The 18,541-nt window shown below is 40.3% G+C and overlaps 1 protein-coding gene across 3 annotated transcripts in view; it reads left to right on the plus strand.

The window, feature by feature from the left end:
* The window catches only part of STAC (SH3 and cysteine rich domain), a 152,336-nt gene that overhangs the window by 80,347 nt on the left and 53,448 nt on the right, over positions 1 to 18,541 (plus strand). For all 3 annotated transcript variants that reach the window (XM_004419483.3, XM_014790458.2, XM_087430688.1), the window contains exons 3-4: positions 15,777 to 15,877; positions 17,695 to 17,776. In XM_004419483.3, the coding sequence (XP_004419540.1) occupies positions 15,777 to 15,877; positions 17,695 to 17,776 (183 nt within the window). The remainder of the gene's footprint in view (positions 1 to 15,776; positions 15,878 to 17,694; positions 17,777 to 18,541) is intronic.

Here is an 18,541-nt window from a genome sequence, read left to right on the forward strand (position 1 = left end):
TTTTTAATCAAGGTCCCATGACTAGAGTTCAGCTGTGATGGAAAATATGTTCCCTTTTCTCCCCTTTAGCAGAAAACTTTCTAACTATTGAGTGATATCTAAAGTTTGGAGGCAGTTTAAGCTGTATTGCTGTAGTTCCAAAGCCCGAGTTCTTTCTAGTACACTGCACTACGAGGAGAGTGACAGGTAATCTAGGGCTCCTTTGGGGATGGTGAGAAAGAGGTCATTGTAAGTCCTGGTTTGAGCTATGTCTGCTTAATTTCCCAGCATGGTGCAACAAGAAGACCATTAGACCAGGAGGCTGGACACTAGTGTTTTCATACCAGCTCTGCCATGAAGGAGCAGTGTAATGTTTGTCAAATCACTTTGTTTCCTCAGCCTCAGTTTCTTTATCTGTAAAATGAGAAGGTTGGCTATATCTGGGAGGGGAAATTGGTTTCCTCTAGTGATTGTCTAGAGGAGCTTCTAAAGCTGCACTACAACTCAATGAGAAAATTATTGTGATTGATTAGTGATGTCTGCCATGTACGCAAAATGAAGCGCTTCTCCAACACATATACTATGTATTTGCTATCCCTAGGCTACTTATCTCTAAGGCTAGACTCCTTAAAAATTGAATATACATGCAAATCACCTGGAAATCGTGGTGAAATGCATATACTGGTTTAGTAGGTCTGGGTTGGGTCCTGAGATTCTGCGTTCCTTACAGAGTCTCAGATGACACCACTGATGCTAGTCCATGGGCTACACTTTAAGTTGCAAAGTGCTAAGGTATCTTCCTGACTAAATTCTGTGACACTGTTAACTTAGCAAGCTACTAGAGTTATGTGGAAGGCCTTAGGTATCTTGGAAAGAGAAAATGAAGTACAGAAATAATAGAGAGAAGAGCAAATTTAAAACTTTCATAAGATTTCTAACTTTGTCTCTTGCATAGAAATTTGTCTCATTCTTTCTTTCCCCAGATACTTCATAAATATGAAGTGCTTAATAAATAATTGAGGATACACATGTAAATATCTGAACCAGAAATATACAGAGTGCTATGGAAACTCAAGTGAGGGAACAGTAGTTCTACCCGAGGAGGAAGAGGTCAACAAAAGTTCCATAAAGAATGTGGCATTTGGGTTGGGCACTGAAGGATGAATAGGAGTTCACCACTCCCTACCAAACACAATATAATTCTTAGACACACCTTCCTGTTGAGTATAAAGAACCAATACATGCCATATTTTCTTTAAAAGAAAAATGTAACAGAGTCACCTCTTAATTTCTCAGAAGCTGATGATATAGCCTACAGATTTAGCCAGGTTAACCACTGCCTCTCTGTTCTTTTGGTAGACTCCTCACATGGGAGACACCTATATCCAAAAGGTAAAACAAGTGGTTACACTACTTGGTTTTGGTCTGAAATGGTATTTAAAAAGAGTTCTGGCCCAATTCATCCTTTATCCCTAGTTTCCAAATGTGATGGATCAAAGATCTGGTACCTTGATGCAACCAGAAAATATAGCTAAAAGGTTTCAGTCAAACCTAGTTGATTGAGGGGAAGAAATAAATAAGCAAAGGACGCCAGCCAGAGAGGCAATGCCAAGTGTGGATTAAGTCAGACCTGTTTTAGGATTCCAGCTCTACCACTTACTAGCTAAATAATCTTGGGTAAATTGTTTAAACTCTCTGATTCTCAATTTTCCATCTGTTAAGTGTGGAATAATAACTAACTTCAAGAAATTGTTGTATTAGAATGAACGTATGGAAAGTCCCCAATTCTTGGCTATCCTGAGCGCAGTCCCCATATCAAGTGGCCTTATCCCAATGGACTCTCAGTTTTAAACCTTAACTTTCAATTTCATTTCTTTTATAAATTGTCAGTTTATGTCCTTGGACCATATATCATTTGGCTTATTTCCTTTTTCTTTTTAATATGTGAGAGATGCTCATAAATCCCGTATAATACAGTATAATACCCTTAATTATATAAGCCAAATATTTTCCTCAATTTATCTGCCTTTCAGTTTGTACTAGTGAAATATATTTTTATGGAATCAAATTTCTTAATCTTTTGCTAAGTTGTTTTCTCTCATAAAATCATGCTTAGAAAGAACTTCTCTACCTAAGAATAAATGAACTAGCATTTATATTTTCTTCAATTAATTTAATAGTTTCAACTTTTACATAAATTTCTTAACCCATCCAAACTATTTCAGAGTATGCTATGAACTATCTGGTATCTTTGTCAAATAATTTACTAGGTGACTCAAAAATATTTATTGAATAATTCCTCTTTTCACTGCTGATTTGAAAGTCACTTTTATCAAACACTAAATTCTTAGAGATACTTATTTCAATTCACTTTATTGGTTATTTTTTGTTTGTTCAGCACCAGTAGCTCTCTGGTTCAATTATTGTTGCAGCTTACAATAGATTCTTTTTCAAAAATGTTTTGCTATTCTCAAGCATTTACTCTTCATGATTAATGTTAGAATCATTGTGTGAAGTCCCCCACCCAAATCTCATTGAGATTTCAACTGGAATTCTGGTAAATTTGCAGAACTGTTTGGAGAAAATTGGTATCCTTTCAACACATTGTCTTCTTCTTACTTTATAATAGTATGCTGACTAATAATAACATCAGACATCTTTGTTTTCTTTCAAACTTAAATATGCATTCATTCAACACGTATTTAGGGAATATCTCCTCGGTACCAGATTCTGTTCTAAGCACTTGGGATGCATCAAGGAACAAACCAGGCAAAGATCTTTGCCCTTGCAGAGTTGACATTTTAGTTGGGAGATGATGGATAGATGGATCTATGGACGGACTGATGGATGGATGGATGGATAGATCGATGAATGGGTGAATTTTCTAAGATGATAAGTGATATGGAAAGAAGAACAATGTCAAGCAGGGTGAGAAAGATCAAGAATGAAGAGGCAGGGGTCAGGTTGCAGTATCACCTGAGGCGGTCAGGGGAAGCATTGTTGAGAAGATGAGATCTGAGCAAGACTTGCAGAAGGTGAGAGAACTCTGGAGACAGAGCATTCCAAGTGAAGGAAACAACTAGAGCAAAAGCCTGAGGCAGGAGCATGCCTGGTGTGTTTAAGTAACAGTCAGGTAGCCAGTGTGGGCTGCAGCAGAGTGAATGAGGAGCAGAGAGGAAAGGAGAGCAAAGATTTGTGCAACTCTATAGGCCATGGTAAGGACTTTTGCTTTTCTCTGCAATTACAGGACTTTAATTATATTTGCAAAGGCTCAGTCTGCCTACTATGTGAAGAATAGACTTTGGTAGAAGTGGCAAGGATTGAAGCAGAAAACAGTTAGGAGGTGATTACACTAATTCAGGTAAGAGATTAAGGTACAGCAGGAAGAAATGAGAAGGGTCGAGATTCTCCATATACTTTGAAGGAAGTGCCCAGCCAGGTTTTCTGCATGTAGCTGTGTGGGAAAAATGTAGCTAAAGATGTTTCCAGGGTTTCTGGCCCAAGTAACCGGAAGAATGACATTGCCATCAACTGAAATGGGAAACTGTAGGTTGAATAGTTTCTGGGGTATGTGTTGGGGGAAAGATCACTAATTCAGTTTCAGACATGTTAACTTTGAAATGTTTACTTGACAACCAAGCAGAAAAATGTCAAGTAGTCAAGTATATAAGTAGATCTGGAGTTTGAGAGTCTCGTCTAGATAAGAGATATAAATATTGGCGTCATCAGCATATAAATAGTATTTAAAGGGATAACATCTGATAAAATGATCAAGGGAGTAAGTATAGACAGAAAAGAGAAGAGGACCAAGGACTGATCCCTGGGCATCTCTAATGTTAAAAAATTGGCTAGAAGAGGAGGAATTAGCAAAGAGACTGACAAGTAGTGACCAGTGTGGTGGAGGTAAGCCAAGAAAATGTATTGTCATGGAAGCCAAGAAAGAAAATATGTTAAAGAGGAGAGAATGATCAGCCTTGTCAAACACTACTGGTAGATCAATTAGGGGAAGAACTTAGACCATTGGATTTAGCGAGTAATGGCATCTGGTATCCTTGATGAGAGCAGTTTTGGTGGACTGGCAAGAGACAGCTTCTAATGTTTCCTCATTAAGTATCAGAAAGACTCATTTCAGATGTGTATCCTTTATTATATTATGAAAGTATCCTTGTCCCACATTTACTAATAGTTTAAATCAGAAAGAGAAGTCTATTTATCTGACTAATTAGATTAATAGCTATTTCAAATGATGAGCTATAATATATATATTAGGAATATTATTCAGCCATAAAAAGGAATGAAATATTGATACATGCTACAATGTGGATAAACCTCAAAAACATACTAAGTTAAAGAAGCCAGACACAAAAAGTCACATGTGGTGTGATTCCATTTATATGAAATATCCAGAATAGGTAACTCCATAGAGACAGAAAGCAAATTGCTGGTTTCCAGGAGCTGGGGAGAGGGAAGAATGGGAAATAATTGCTTAATGAATATAAGGTTTCCTTTTGGGGTGATGAAAATGTTTTAGAATTAGATAGAGGTGGTGGTTGCCTAACATTGTGAGTGTATCAAATGCTACTGAATTGTTCACTTTAAAATGGTTAATTTCATATTATGTTAATTCCACCTCAATAAAAAAACTACTGGGGAAAGAAAGTATGGCCCACAGGACAAAGCTGCCCACCACCTATTTTTACACAGCCCTGAGCTAAGAATAGTTTTTACGTTTTTTAATTGTTGAAAGAAAATCCAAAGAAGAATAATATTTCATGACACATGAAAATTATATGAATTCAAATTTCAGTGTCTTAAAATACAGTTTTAAAAGCCATGCCCATTTGTTTACATATTATTTATGTCTGTTTTCATGCTACAATGGCAGAGTCGAGTAGATGCAATAGAAACCGTGTGGCCTGCAAAGCCTAAAATATTTACTGTCTTGCTCTTTACAGAGAAGCTTTGCTGGACCCTAGTCTAACTCCTCAGAGGGAAAAAAAAAAAAAAAAAAGCCATTCTAACTTTGCAGCCAAGCTTGGCATTGTTGAAGGGTTTTCTTCTGGAGAGATCCTCTATTCTGCTGCCAAAATCTTCAGATTATTGGAATTTAAGTGTTTTTCAAAGAAGGCATTGGGAGCTATCTGCCTTCCTCCTGGTAGTTATATCTTCACTTTATTAGCCTCCAAACTATATTTAAAAATACTACACTAGATGACAAGAAAGCATTTCTAATGCTGCGGTGAATGTCGTAAAAATATCGCTGGTGGCGTGCTCAGTGTGGGAGAGACGAGTACCAGAAAGAAGCACAGGAGAGGAATTCCATCCCTTCTCCCTCCAGAGGGAGTAAACTTCAGAGAAGGCCAAACTCCATGGTCCTCTCCAACCCTCAGTCTCTTCTTTCCCCCCATTTCCCTAAAATCAATGTGGTGAATGAGGGCCAGGGAGGAACCCACCAATCTCAGCAGAACTGACGTTCTCAGTTCTGACAGCTTCTCCACTACCCTTGCCAGAGCTTCCAAATCTGAGTCTGATCTGAAATGTGAATTCTGATGTCTCAGTTGCCTGTTTTCCTAGAGTGTAAATGAGAGTATGTACCCATTCATTTTTGTTTTGCTTTGTTGTTTTGTTTTGTTTTGTTTAATAGTCTCTCCTTACTGTCAGTCCTTTCTCAGTATAGCCCTTTGATTCAGATCTCTGGAGGATCTCTCCAGAAGGCCCAACTTTACACTGTAGACATATTCCTAGAAAGCTGAGGGATGGATCTCATGCACACTGACAGTTCGTGCATGCTTTAACCACTAATTCTAATTCTCTTTGTTTGGCCATGGCTCTTAAAACTTTTAGCAATTTGGTCGGCCTCAGGTTGTTAGAGGCCCTTAATTAATTTATCACATTAATACATAAATAAAATATAATTATGTGTTATTATTATATATAAATGGTTAAATATTATTTAAATAAAAATATAAATATATTTGATAAATAAGAATCTTACTTATAAAAGAACTACAGAGTGAATTCTTCTATAAATGAAACATTTAATATTTTATGCCATATTCATGTTCAAAAAGTATTTGAGGTAACGTTTTGCAAAGCAAGGATCAACTTGCTTATTTGTAAATTGAGGTGTAAGGGAGGAATTTGGGTGTAGTACACATAGGAGAGTAGAATGATATGTGTAGACTGTGCTCTATCTGAGTCGTGCCTGGTCATATCCTGAGTTTGGAATGTCTAGTTCAGCCTTAAGGAATCTGGAAATGATAACCTCAGGGAAAGCCACTAGTCAGCGTTGCAGATGACACACCTTCTAGTCAGATCACCAATTACTTTGGCACCATGAGTTGTGCTTACCAAAGAGAGGGTTCCTTGGTTTTCTCATTTTGTGCTCATGACACCCCTTCTCAGATGGGGAGACTGAGGCTCAGAGATCAAGTACCTTGTCCAAGGTCTTAGAGCTAAGGACTAATATCTAACCTTTTAATGCCTTAGGCCCAACTTTTTCCTCCCCGCCATGATGTCTTTATATATTAAATATGCATATACAAACATACATATCCAGATATGAATATACAAATATAATAATTTGCATAATAAATGCATAGAAGTTTTATAGGTTGTAAAACAGCTGTCCTGCTTTTGTACTTTTGTATTCTTACATTTGTACTTCTCCACCCTGGCTCCACTCTTCCTTTTAAAAGAATCAACCCATAGGAGAACACTTTTTCTTAAAGGCATTTATGACATCAATGTCATTTTCAAAACAAAAAATAAGTCCCTGAATAAGTGCATATAAAACTAGAAACAGCAGTGTACACTTATATTGGCTAATGCATTTGCAGACTTGACTCCTAATGCATTATTAATTGTGTAAGTAATCACCAGCTTAGAGGACTTGGCAATAAAGTCTGCAATGGGAAGGACTCTCTGTTTCCCACGGTTTGTTTCTGCATGTTTTCAAGGGCCTGCGCTGGGCTCTCTTAGTGTGTCTATTACACAGACACACGTGTCTACAGTGGCTGGCTCATCCTGAAAATTCCTGTTCACATTTGTCAACTGAGAGCCTCTTTGTAAACCACCACAAATGGGATCAGAATGCCTCTTCTACAGAGGGTGTTAGGACAGGAACAGTTGCAGCCCCAGAATCTTCTTGGGAAAACTTTTGGTGCCTAGAAACTCCTTGTTCCTTCCCCTCCAACTCCATCCTCATTGACCCTGGTTACATACTCATATTTTTATTTTATCATTATCAGAGACAGTCACAGCTGAGAGGGCCATAGATGCCCTTATAATTTCAATTTCAGTGTAAGAAATTCAGACCAGATTGGGGTAGAAGTCTGCTGATGTGCAGATGGCTGGCAGGAGGCATTGGGGAGAAGGGAAGAGCTGGGCTTCCAAGTTGTGTAGACCCGGACCTTGGTCCCGCCTCTTCTTCACTAGCTGCATATCCCTGGGCCTCAGTTTGCTATCTGTAAAAACAAGAGAACAAAAACCCTTACCTCACAGTACCGTAGGAATGACAGGGAGAAAAAGTTCCAATACAGAGCTCCACAGCTACTGAGTTACTACTCACCCAACATAACATCTGTTCATTCTTTTCCAGTGAAGTTATCAGTTACCCCTGCCTCCCCTAGTTAAAATCATGTTTTGCATATAACAGGTAACATTTATTAATAAAATGAAGAAACATCCAGGAAATTGCCTAACACAGTGTACAAGAGCTCAATCATTTTTAATTCCCACATGCCTTCTTTCCTTCCTGCAGAATCAGGATGAAAAAATCAAGTTTCTGATTTCTAGTACGATGTTCTTTCATCTCAAATGTGTGTGTGTGCCTCTGTGTGTATGTATGTTTATTCACTGACAAATTCCTTAAATCTTAGTTCTACTCATTGTTTCCTCATTTATTTATTTTTCTTTCAAATCACCCGTTGTCCACCTGAGAAGGGATAGAATCATGCCCACTGACTCCATTTGGCTTAGCTGCCTTCATGTGACCAGAATCTTAGAAATTGTCTCCATATCTTTACTTGGCGTCAAAGAGTAGCAATGTATAAAAGTAATGGGAATACATCCCATGTTATGTATGTATTATTTTTAATTAGACTGTGGAGCATTGACTTCTCCCAGTCTTTCTATGATTATTGAGAGTTTTAAGCCACAAGTTTTTAATAATGGCACTAAAGATATGGAATTTCTGCATTCCTGTCCCAGAAATTGAAATTCCACATGTGATCATTTGGGCCGTCATTTATATGTGTGAAGTCAGTTGGTTTTTCGTTGCACCAGTACATGAAACCACAGCTAAATTGTTATGCTTACACACTCCAATAATCAAGTGTATTTGGTTATAGAGTGGCAGACACTTCTGAGTTATATATGTGAAGTAAATGCAGTAATGGCAATCTGAGGCGTCTCTCTGTCAGAGTAACAAAGCATTCACAGAAGCTGTAGTAGGTCATCTGGCAGGCATGATGGGAACTCATACCAGAAGGAGGAAGGAGAGGACAGTGTAAGGTGGTAGCTGGGAGGAATGCACAACCAAAATGACAAAAGTCAAGAGGCATAGCCAACATGATTCTGGTCCAGATAGTTGTCAACGACTGCTTTGAGGAGGGTATGAAAAGCCAGTAACAGAGATGGAGGGAGTGATTCCTAGAATGAGCTTTCAGCCCACTTCCTAGGTCAAGCAGACATCTGATGGAACAGTATCTGGCCTGGAATGTAGGGTCACCCGGGAGCTTGGACAGTTCTGAGAGCCAGCAAACCAGGATGCAGTCACATTAAAACACTGGTGTGAAAAGCAAGACCAGTCAGGTGGGAGCCCATACAGTAGAGATCTGCAGGCAGGCTAGAACCCAGTGCTCGCACAAGCCCTCAAGGGTTGGGGAGCCACAAAAAGAAATCTAGCTCTTTCCAAGGGATGATTAGGGTGGAGCCCCAGCATTCGTTTAGCCTGAGCACTTCTCTGACCCAGGCCTGGGTAGGCTGATCATTCCTGATGGACAGTAACGTACTTTGTGCCAAGCACTTTCCTGCACACAGGTTCCAGAGGCAAATAAACCACTGTTCCACATCAAGGGCCTGTTGTGACAGGTACTCTGGGAATGGTGAGAGAACAGAGTGGTGGGTCGTGTAGTTGTAGAAGGAGGGAGGGTGTGTGTGCAGGCAGCTTTGGAAAATACTTATGGGCGATATAAGATGAGAAGCTATTTAGCAGTGGAACAAGAAAGACAGCAGAAGCAGTATGAGCAACCCTCAAGAGGCCTGATCCAGCCACCTTTGCCAGGAACCACAAATGATCTGGTAAAACAAAGGAGACCAAGGTGGACCATGTGGAAAATGAAGCAAGGGAAGAAGGCAGGGGTCCCATCATGGAGGGCTTCTTAACTGAGTCCCACATAATTCTGTTTCATTCCTTGTGTTAGTGTATATTCGAGGGTAAGTAGTCCATGAATAATGCTAGTTGCATTAGAATGCCTGTTTTTATTATCCAGTAGAGGTTTTGTTATAGCCCTTAGTTTAAAAATACTAACTCTGCCATCTTCACTACTGTTCGCATAGTCCCTAGCCCTTAAATGCGTCTGGTCTGCCCAGGCACCAAAAACTTACCCACTGCTTTTGCTCTCATCTCTCTGGCTTTGAGACCCTTCTGTGACATGGGCTTCTAGCCCTTTCTAGGCTCTGCCTCTCTTGAGGCAGGCATCCCTTAAGGTCTCCTCTCCCAGCCACAACCTTTACTGGTAGAGGTTGAGGGGAATCTAGTAGCTAAACCTACAAGAACAGGGACCTGGAAAGTCTTTGGACTATCTTACCTGTGTTTACCTTTGTATCATTTACAGATATTTTATATAATCCAAGAAATATTTATTGATATTCATATTGTTATAATATAGTTCTAGATTTTTTTAAAGTGTTTTTCCCAAATCATTTTAAAGAGTCTTTTTTATTGTCTAATTTACATTAATTTTAATCAAATAAATTGCAGGAGTAATTCTATAGTTGTACAATCTGGAAGCAAACTAATTATTGGTAACACTTATAACCATTGTCCACTGCTGATATAAGTACCATACTATGATTACATTTCTTTTCTTATACAAGTTTATTTTTTACTCATTCTCCATATTATTTTTGTAGGTAAGTGATCTCAATTGTAAACCATTGTTTTATCCTGTTTTATCATTAACTCTGATAATATATGAAATTTGACTAAGGGTTAAGCAAAGCCTCGATGACAAAATCTTATCAAAATGAGTCTGGCCAATTGTTTTACAGATATATATGTAATCAATTTCATTTTAAAATAAAAAGAGCCTAGGCCGGCCCCGTGGCTTAGCGGTTAAGTGCATGCCCTCCGCTATTGGCAGCCCGGGGTTCAGATCCTGGGCGCGCACCGACGCACCGCTTGTCCAGCCCTGCTGAGGCCGTGTCCCACATAGAGCAACTAGAAGGATGTGCAACTATGACATAAAACTATCTACTGGGGCTTTGGGGGAAAAAAAAAGAAAAAAGGAGGAGGATTGGCAATAGATGTTAGCTCAGAGCCGGTCTTCCTCAGCAAAAAGAGGAGAATTAGCATGGATGTTAGCTCAGGACTGATCTTCCTCACAAAAAAATTAAAAAATAAAAAATAAATAAAATAAAAAGAGCCTGTCACCCAATGCAGTTGATTCAGCTACCTCCATTGAGAAAAATTCCTTCAATATTTTCTCCCCACATCTGTGTATAGACTTCTTTATTCATTAGAGCCTCAACTGGGTTTTCTATGGACAACTCACTTATCCATAGTGGTAAACGACACATGCTCATAAAACATCCCAGTGCCTGACAGTTAATCAGTGTTGTATTGGCTTGCATTGATCCATTCCAAACTCTATTTGAATATCATAACTAACATTCTTGACAATTTTCAACTGTAACTCATAAAGCTATCTTAGATTTATCCCAGAAGTTCAAATCCCAGGGGAGAACTGATGGCTTATGTGATGAGCTGGCCCCATGTTTTCCATACATCTACACATACCAAGGACCACATCATTTCAAGGTGCTGACTTGACCCAGTTTTCAGCAACTTCATTTTGTATTCACTTTTTGTCACAGTTCAACATGAGAATAGTTTAAACATCGTATTGATGGTACTGAAAATACTACAGTGGAAACTGTCTTGCTTCAGAAAGGCAACCACTTTCATCCTCTTTAATTGTTTCTTCTGACATTTATTTCAATATTTATAAATGCTGTGCTTCTCCTACTATTTATTGATTAATAAAACATTTATCAGCTTCCTGCTATAAAAGATGAGGATTCAGCTCTTGCACCTCCAACATCTGCTTGTTCCCTTCTTCCTTGCTCTCTCCTTCCCAAAAGAGTTATATGCAATCTTTGCTCCCTTGCTTTCATCTTTCCAAGTAATTTTATTATAATTTTGTGTTAACTAGATGGTCAATTTGTACACTGTTTTGCTATTGCTAACTTTTGATTCAAGTATCATACTACAATTACATTTCTTTCCTTACACAAGTTTTATATTTCCTCAAATTATAAATTGCCTTTTTCATTTCCTTAACTTTCCATGCACCGATAATTGTTTTTTTCAAATGCTCCCACATATCTGTCAAATGCCATGTCTGTTATAATATCCAAATCTCAAAAGCAGTGATAAACTTTTAATTTCCATTTTTTCTCAATTCTCCTGCCTTACTTCATCTTGCAGTTCCTGTCTAGGGCTATTTCAGAGGTGTCATATGGGCGTATCATTTACCTCTCTGTGTCAGTTCTTCTGTTGTGCACTGGATCTGATATTTTCCTCTTCTTTGATTTATTCCCTCATCTTTCTAAGGCAGCTCTTCAGTAGTGTTCTAAGAAAGGGTATGTGGAAAGTAAATATTTTGAATCCCTGAAGATCTGAAAATGTATTTATTCTGCCTTCATACTTTTTGGTAATTTGACTAGGTATAAAATTCTGGGTTGGAAATTATTTTTTGTCTCAGAATTTTTAAATTCCACAATTTTTGAAGCTCCATGGCTTTCTAGTTTCCAAGTTGCTTTTGGGAAATCCATTCTTCCTCTCTTCTGCTAAATTCCTCACCATACCTTCAGTTTCTTTCTACCTTCCAAATATGTGTTGAACACTCTTCTACTCTTGCCACTTCTCCTAGTAACCTTGTTATTTGGGGTTTATACCATTTTTTAATTCTTGGACTGTAATTTTGGTAGGATTTTGGTATGATTCAGTGGGAAACTCATGTGACCGGTCTACCATGTTTACACAAAGTCCAGTGATGTCTTTATGTTTCCGAGTATTTAAACCCATGCAATCCCTTTTGCATATATTTTAACACTTTTACTATTAGCAACCCTGGGAGTAGTTAGTACTATTCCATTTGATGATAGGACGGCTGAGGATCCAGGAAGGTTAGTAGCTTTTTTAAGTTTAAAGAGCCGGCATGAGACAGATTCAAATTTAAAATCATGTTTTTCCCACTCTATTGAAGCATTAGGGTCACATTCAGTGATGCCTTTGTGAAGTTGGTCACTAGTAATAGAACAAGTCAGACCATAGCTTCCCCATAGCTTGCTACAGTGAACTAACAACACTGCTGTGATGTGAATTATTCCTTTAAACTATTCTCTGAGCCACAGAATACAAGCTTTCTTCTTCGGTCCCTCTTGTTATTCCCCAGTAGAAATTGGAACACCTAAAACCAAATAATTGCTGGTGGTCTGACTCATACAAAACAGTGGAGTGTATTAGAGCAGACAAGGAAAAATGAAATTATGGTGTTCAAGTCTGAAGGAAAATATACCTTAATATATAATGGTGCTATTTCAGAGTCCAGCACACAATGAAATAACTTTCCTCTTTGAAGCTTTTACTTACATTCTCACATAGGGCACAAACAGCATTCTCTAATTTGAAAACAAAAAATAAGTGATTGCTTTCTAAATCCACTCTTTTGAAGGCATTGCAGCCTTTCAGCTAAGTAGTTATTCTCAAAAAGGAAAAGAGACTTTCCAACTGGTATTTATGAACAAGCACACATACTCTGTAATTCGTGGTGTGTTTATATGTCACTTTGACTTTCTGTGGTTATAATAGCAGACATGCTTTGTGTAAATGATGCCTTCCTGAAGGGAGTTTTCAGGTAATACCTCCTGAAGGGTTTCTAGGTCCTTGTCCAATCAAGAGTTTGCCTCTTGCTTCTCCTAGGTAAGTGTCAGGTTTCTGTACTCCCTTATTTTATTATCTAATTACCCCCAACTGCATCTTCATGTAGGTTAAACAACCCAAATAAAAGGAGGAAATGTTTGAGTCAACTAGTGAAGGAGTGAAACTAGGCAGGCCCTCCTCTCATCTGGGGCAAATCATTCTACTGCTTGGACCCTCAGGCTTCTCATCTATAAAATAAAACTATACAGATGGATGATTGTCAAGTCCTCTTTCAGCTCTTGAATGCCATTTCTACACCATCAATGAATCAACCTCAATTAATTATCTAAAGTAGTCACCACTGTTTCAATACATATGTGATTAGGAAAGAATTTGTTTATTAGTTTATTTAATACTAATTCATTGGACATCATACTCAGAGCTGGGTATACAGTGACAAATGAACAGACTCAGTCTTTAGGCTCATTGAGTTCATAGTCCAGAGAGGGAAAAGCAGACAAAAACAAACTCTTAAATAAATATAAATTGTAATAAATGCTATGAAAGACAACAACAGAATGCTGTGAAAAAGAGTAATAGGAAAAAGATAATTTAGATGAGGATAGGGAATGTTTCCAGGAAAGCTTCATTGAACAAATGACAAGAGATCCGAAGGGTGAGGAGTAGCTAGCCAAGTGAAGAGTGATAGAAACAGCATTCCAGGCACACAGGGCAGCATGCATAAAGACCCTGAGGAATTAAAGAGCTTGTGCATTCAAGGAACTTGAAGAAGGCCATGTGGCAGAGCATAGCAAACAAGAGGGGGTGCCCTGAGATAAATATAGAAATGGGCTCACACCAAATCATACAAAGCCTCACCACCATGGTGAGAATTTTGTATAACATCAGAAAGACAGAGAGAATCTACTGGAAGATGGTTAAGCAAGAGAAGGAGGTGACTCAAGTACACTTGTAAAAGATTACTCTAGTCACTGTGCACACATGGAGGAAGGCAAAAACACATAAAGGCAATTCAATTAGGAATTAGTCCAGACAAGGGATGATGGCGGTTTGGATGAGGAGGCGATGGTGGAGAAGAGGGTGGGTTTTATATATCTTAGGATATCCTCATTTTGCATCTATGGTCAGCTGTAATCTATAGTGGGATACCTGTGGCCTCATGTCTCATGGTATATGGACATATTAATTCCTATACCTCCACTGAGGTATAGGGAGTCCCATTGCCTCTCCTAGCACTCTTCTTGGGCAGCATTCCACATGATCCAAATCTGATCCACGGGAAGTACTCATGTATCCTTTTCCTGACAAGCTTTTAAAGTGTAGGCCTTTCCTACATGGCTGTCTCTCCTCAGTAAGCTGACAGGACCACTCGTCATCCACATCTCTCACCTTAACACTTTCCCAGGCATAGGTATGGCCACAGCCGTGTGTCCCACAGACTCCAGGGGACATAGGCAAAGCTTTTAAAATAGTCTCCTTGAAGCCCCTCTCCATAGGACTGAAGAGAGAAGAAAACACCCCCATCCTTCTCATTACGTTAGAGGAGTTAGGATGAACCTAATCGTACCTCAGCAACTCTACAAAGAAATCTTCTCTCCAATCTCCCACCTCTCTTCCTCTTTTCTAATATATACTTGATATACGTGGTCATCTAAGAACTGTAAAATCCATTTTGGAACCCCATTTTTGAGGCCTGCTTGGGAGCCTACCACCTCACTTCCATATGTCAGAGCAGATGACATCTGTTATGCCATATACTCTTGTTCTGGCTTAAATGGAGACAGAAAACATCCCACATTAACATCCCCTCCTAGCCTCCATCCAAACACTTTCTAAAACATTGGATGCAGGTGTCCAACACGACTTCCATCTTTCTGAAGCTCCCACACCCCACCCTTTTCTTTGTCCTCCCAGTGCCTCTCCACTGCTGCTTCCTTGGGTCTTGGTGCAGCAGTGCAGTTGCCAAGATGCCTCTCTGCCTCTCCTCTCCTCCTCTGCCTTCTTTCTTCTCACCCTGTTATGGCGCCTTGTCCCAGGAAGCTAAATGACTCACTGCAGCAGTGGTTTCATTGCCGCCTACTTCCTCTTCTTCTGCCCCCAGGCAGGGGCTCGTGTCTGATCGAGACTTCTCTCCCCCACTTTAGGGCACCCTCAGCCCCACGTCCACACAGACCATGCTGTTCCTCCTTTATCAGTCATTTTCCTGAGTTTGTCCAACAGCTCAGACTCTGTGATGGGAATTCAGGTAAAAATGGGCAAAATTTCAGGACTTGCCCTACTCAGCAAGACATATAGAAGAGCAGAAATGGGTGATCTATATGCAGAGCAAGGAAGTGGAATTTGCTAGCTTGAATTGAGGGAACAATGAAAGTGGAGGAGGCTGAGATTTTCTGGAGTAATGAATTGGAAAGGGGTGAGGGTAAACCAGAGCTGATACCTTAGGTAGAAAATGTGGGAGAAGGTAAAAGAGTCTCCCATAATATTTTGTCCATTTTGAAAGCTTATGCAAAAGTCACAGAAAAAAATTACTTGGATTATGGGAATAACAACTTTTTCAGGGATTTCATACTAGTCACCAGGAAAGGGTTGGTTGTATCCTAACCAAGGCTCACCATATATCTGACAGGAACAAACGCTAAGCATGGACTGCGCTGCAAGGCCTGTAAGATGAGCATCCACCACAAGTGCATGGATGGCCTGGCATCCCAGCGGTGCATGGGCAAGCTGGTAAGGGCTTGTGCCAGGAGTGAGCCCCAGAACTCCCTGCACAGGGCACTTGCCTCCCTGATGAGATCATCCAAACTCCTTTCCTGCAGGGCACTGAGAACTGGGCACCAGGAAAGTAGCCCCAGAATCCCTGGCTGACCAACTTGGCTTCCTAGTTGACATAATGATAGAGCAGAGGAGGAGCTTTGTCAACCTAAGAGACGAATGCCCCACATGTGAAAAGGACTCAGTGTCCTTAAATAGGGTGACCAACTTGTCCTGGGTTAGAACTTTCTCAGTTTTAGTACAGGAAGACCCACATCCTGAGACTGTCCAGGTTTTAAGAGTGAAAGTCAAGCATCCCAGGAACCCCCTCAGCCCCATGCAAACTAGGATGGTTGGTCACCCTAGTGCTTAATTGGCTGACAGCTCAATAGCTGTCCAGAATGGGATAGAGATTAACCACCCCCACAAAAGTGGAGAGAGTAATAAAAATCTTTACCACTTTAACAGATCATGGTGGCCAAACCAAGGGAGATTGGATAGCCCATTCTGGGCTGATCATACCATCTCAGGAGTGTGGGCTTTAGTACTGGTCCCACACATTGATAAAAAGCAGCCCAGAGCACTTTTGTGGATAGTTGAAACTAGGATGGCCAGAGAATTGTAGAAGGGACCAAGAATATCTACCCTAGAGATACTTAGGACATGATAGCTGTCTTTAAAAAAATTTAAGACCTGTCACACAGAAGAGAAATTTAATTGTCCTCTGTGGCTCCAGAGAAAAGATCTAGGATCAGTCAGAGATAATGTCACTGAAGATCTGCCTGCTACCAGGGTTAGTGAGAGCACCTCCCACCCTCCAACCCCCCATCACTGGCAGTGTTCAAAGGAGGATACCACTTGCCAAGAACATTGGAGAGGATTCTTTAGTTGTAATAGGGGCTGGGCCACTAAGTTTCCTTCCAACCCTGTGATATGGTAAGGTAAGATTCTTAGAGAGTTCATCTCCTTACTCTGAATGGCAATGTCCTCTTCTCTAAAACCCATGCCTCACTTGTTCCCTTCCTCCTCCAATGGCGATTCCCCAAGCCAAGGCAAAGACCATGGAGGAGAGGTCAGAAAAACAGAATGACATCTAGAACACAAAGAAAATGATTCTGGGTAGAGCTGATCAGACAGAGAAGGGCCTTAAGGCCTACCTCTGAGGTCTGCTTTCCCATGCCCAGGCCTTTTATGATTTTAATAAACCACAGTAGTAAACTGTAGTGAAATAAATGCATGCTGGTCCATTTGTATCCTGGGAGATAATGAGGAGCCTGGACACAAGGGAGGCTACAGTGGGCTGCAGAAGGAGGAGAAGGACAGGGAGGGGCAAGGCTGGGGACTTGCTTTCTGGATGGAGTGTAGCTTGTTTATTGGCACCTGTACCTCCCCGCCCCCAGGGATAAATTATAGGACAAGTCAGCATTTTATTTATTTTTTGTGTGTGTGAGGAAGATCAGCCCTGAGCTAACATCCATGCCAATCCTCCTCTTTTTGCTGAGGAAGACTGGCCCTGGGCTAACATCCATGCCCATCTTCCTCCACTCTATGTGGGACACCGCCACAGCATGGCCTGACAAGCAGTGCATTGGTGCGCACCGGGGATCTGAACCCGGGCCGCCAGCAGCGGAGCACACGCACTTAAGTGCTGTGCCACGGGGCCGGCCCCCAAGTCAGCATTTTAAAGGGAGTCAGGGAGGTGCCCCTGGAGAAACCAACCGGTTTCATTTTTAGAGCTCTTTTGTGATTTTCTCCGTGACATTAGGCCCTTCTCTTTCTCATTCTCTCTCCAGCCAAAAGGGTTTCGGCGTTACTACAGCTCCCCCTTGCTCACTCATGAACAGTTTGGATGCATTAAAGAAGTTATGCCCATTGGTGAGTTGGAACATTGGTGGGTTGAGCTGGGTTTTGAGCAGCGATGTCAGCATTCATGGCTGCTATTCTCCCACGGCTTCAAAACCAGTGGGGTGTGTTTGTGTATTTGTTTGGTGGCTGATGGGGTTATGATTGTTTGTTTGTTTTGCTGGAGGGGAAACACAGAGTGGACGAAATTCTCTAGGAATTTTCATCCTCTCCCTGATGAAGCTCAAAAAGCACCCAAGTCCCAAAGGCTGCTGATTTACCACCCCCCCATCAGCGGTGTGGGAGAGTGAAAAGAGCATGGAGTGTGGCATCCCACAGACCCGGCTCAAAGCCCACCCACCTTCCCCATTGACCAGATGTGTGTCTGAAGAGTTACTCGACCTGTCAGACCCTATAAAATGAGAACAGCAATGGCTGCTTTTCATAATTGTTGTAAAAAGTCAATATAAATTATAGACCATTGCTTAGGAGGAACTCAGTGAGTATCAGCTATGCTTTAATGAGGACCAAAAAAGTCTTATATTTATAGATATTTCTGGCTTGAATTTATTCTTTAACAGTATCTTTCAGTTCTATTTTTCCTCTCTCTCTGAAAATCTCTACATATTTTTTTGCCTTTTTTGGAGGAGAGGGCAAGTTTTAAACTAGAAACTTATGAACTAGAAAGCTTTTAATTAGAAATTCATGAAGCCTGGTAATGTCAAATTCTTTCAAAAATACTTGCTTCCTACTGCAAACTTTGTGTCTCGGGCTTTTTACCTTGGTGAGCAGAGCCTC

This window comes from Ceratotherium simum, chromosome 5 (assembly GCF_057802395.1).
Source record: "Ceratotherium simum simum isolate JZ-2026a chromosome 5, ASM5780239v1, whole genome shotgun sequence".
NCBI lineage: Eukaryota > Metazoa > Chordata > Mammalia > Perissodactyla > Rhinocerotidae > Ceratotherium > Ceratotherium simum.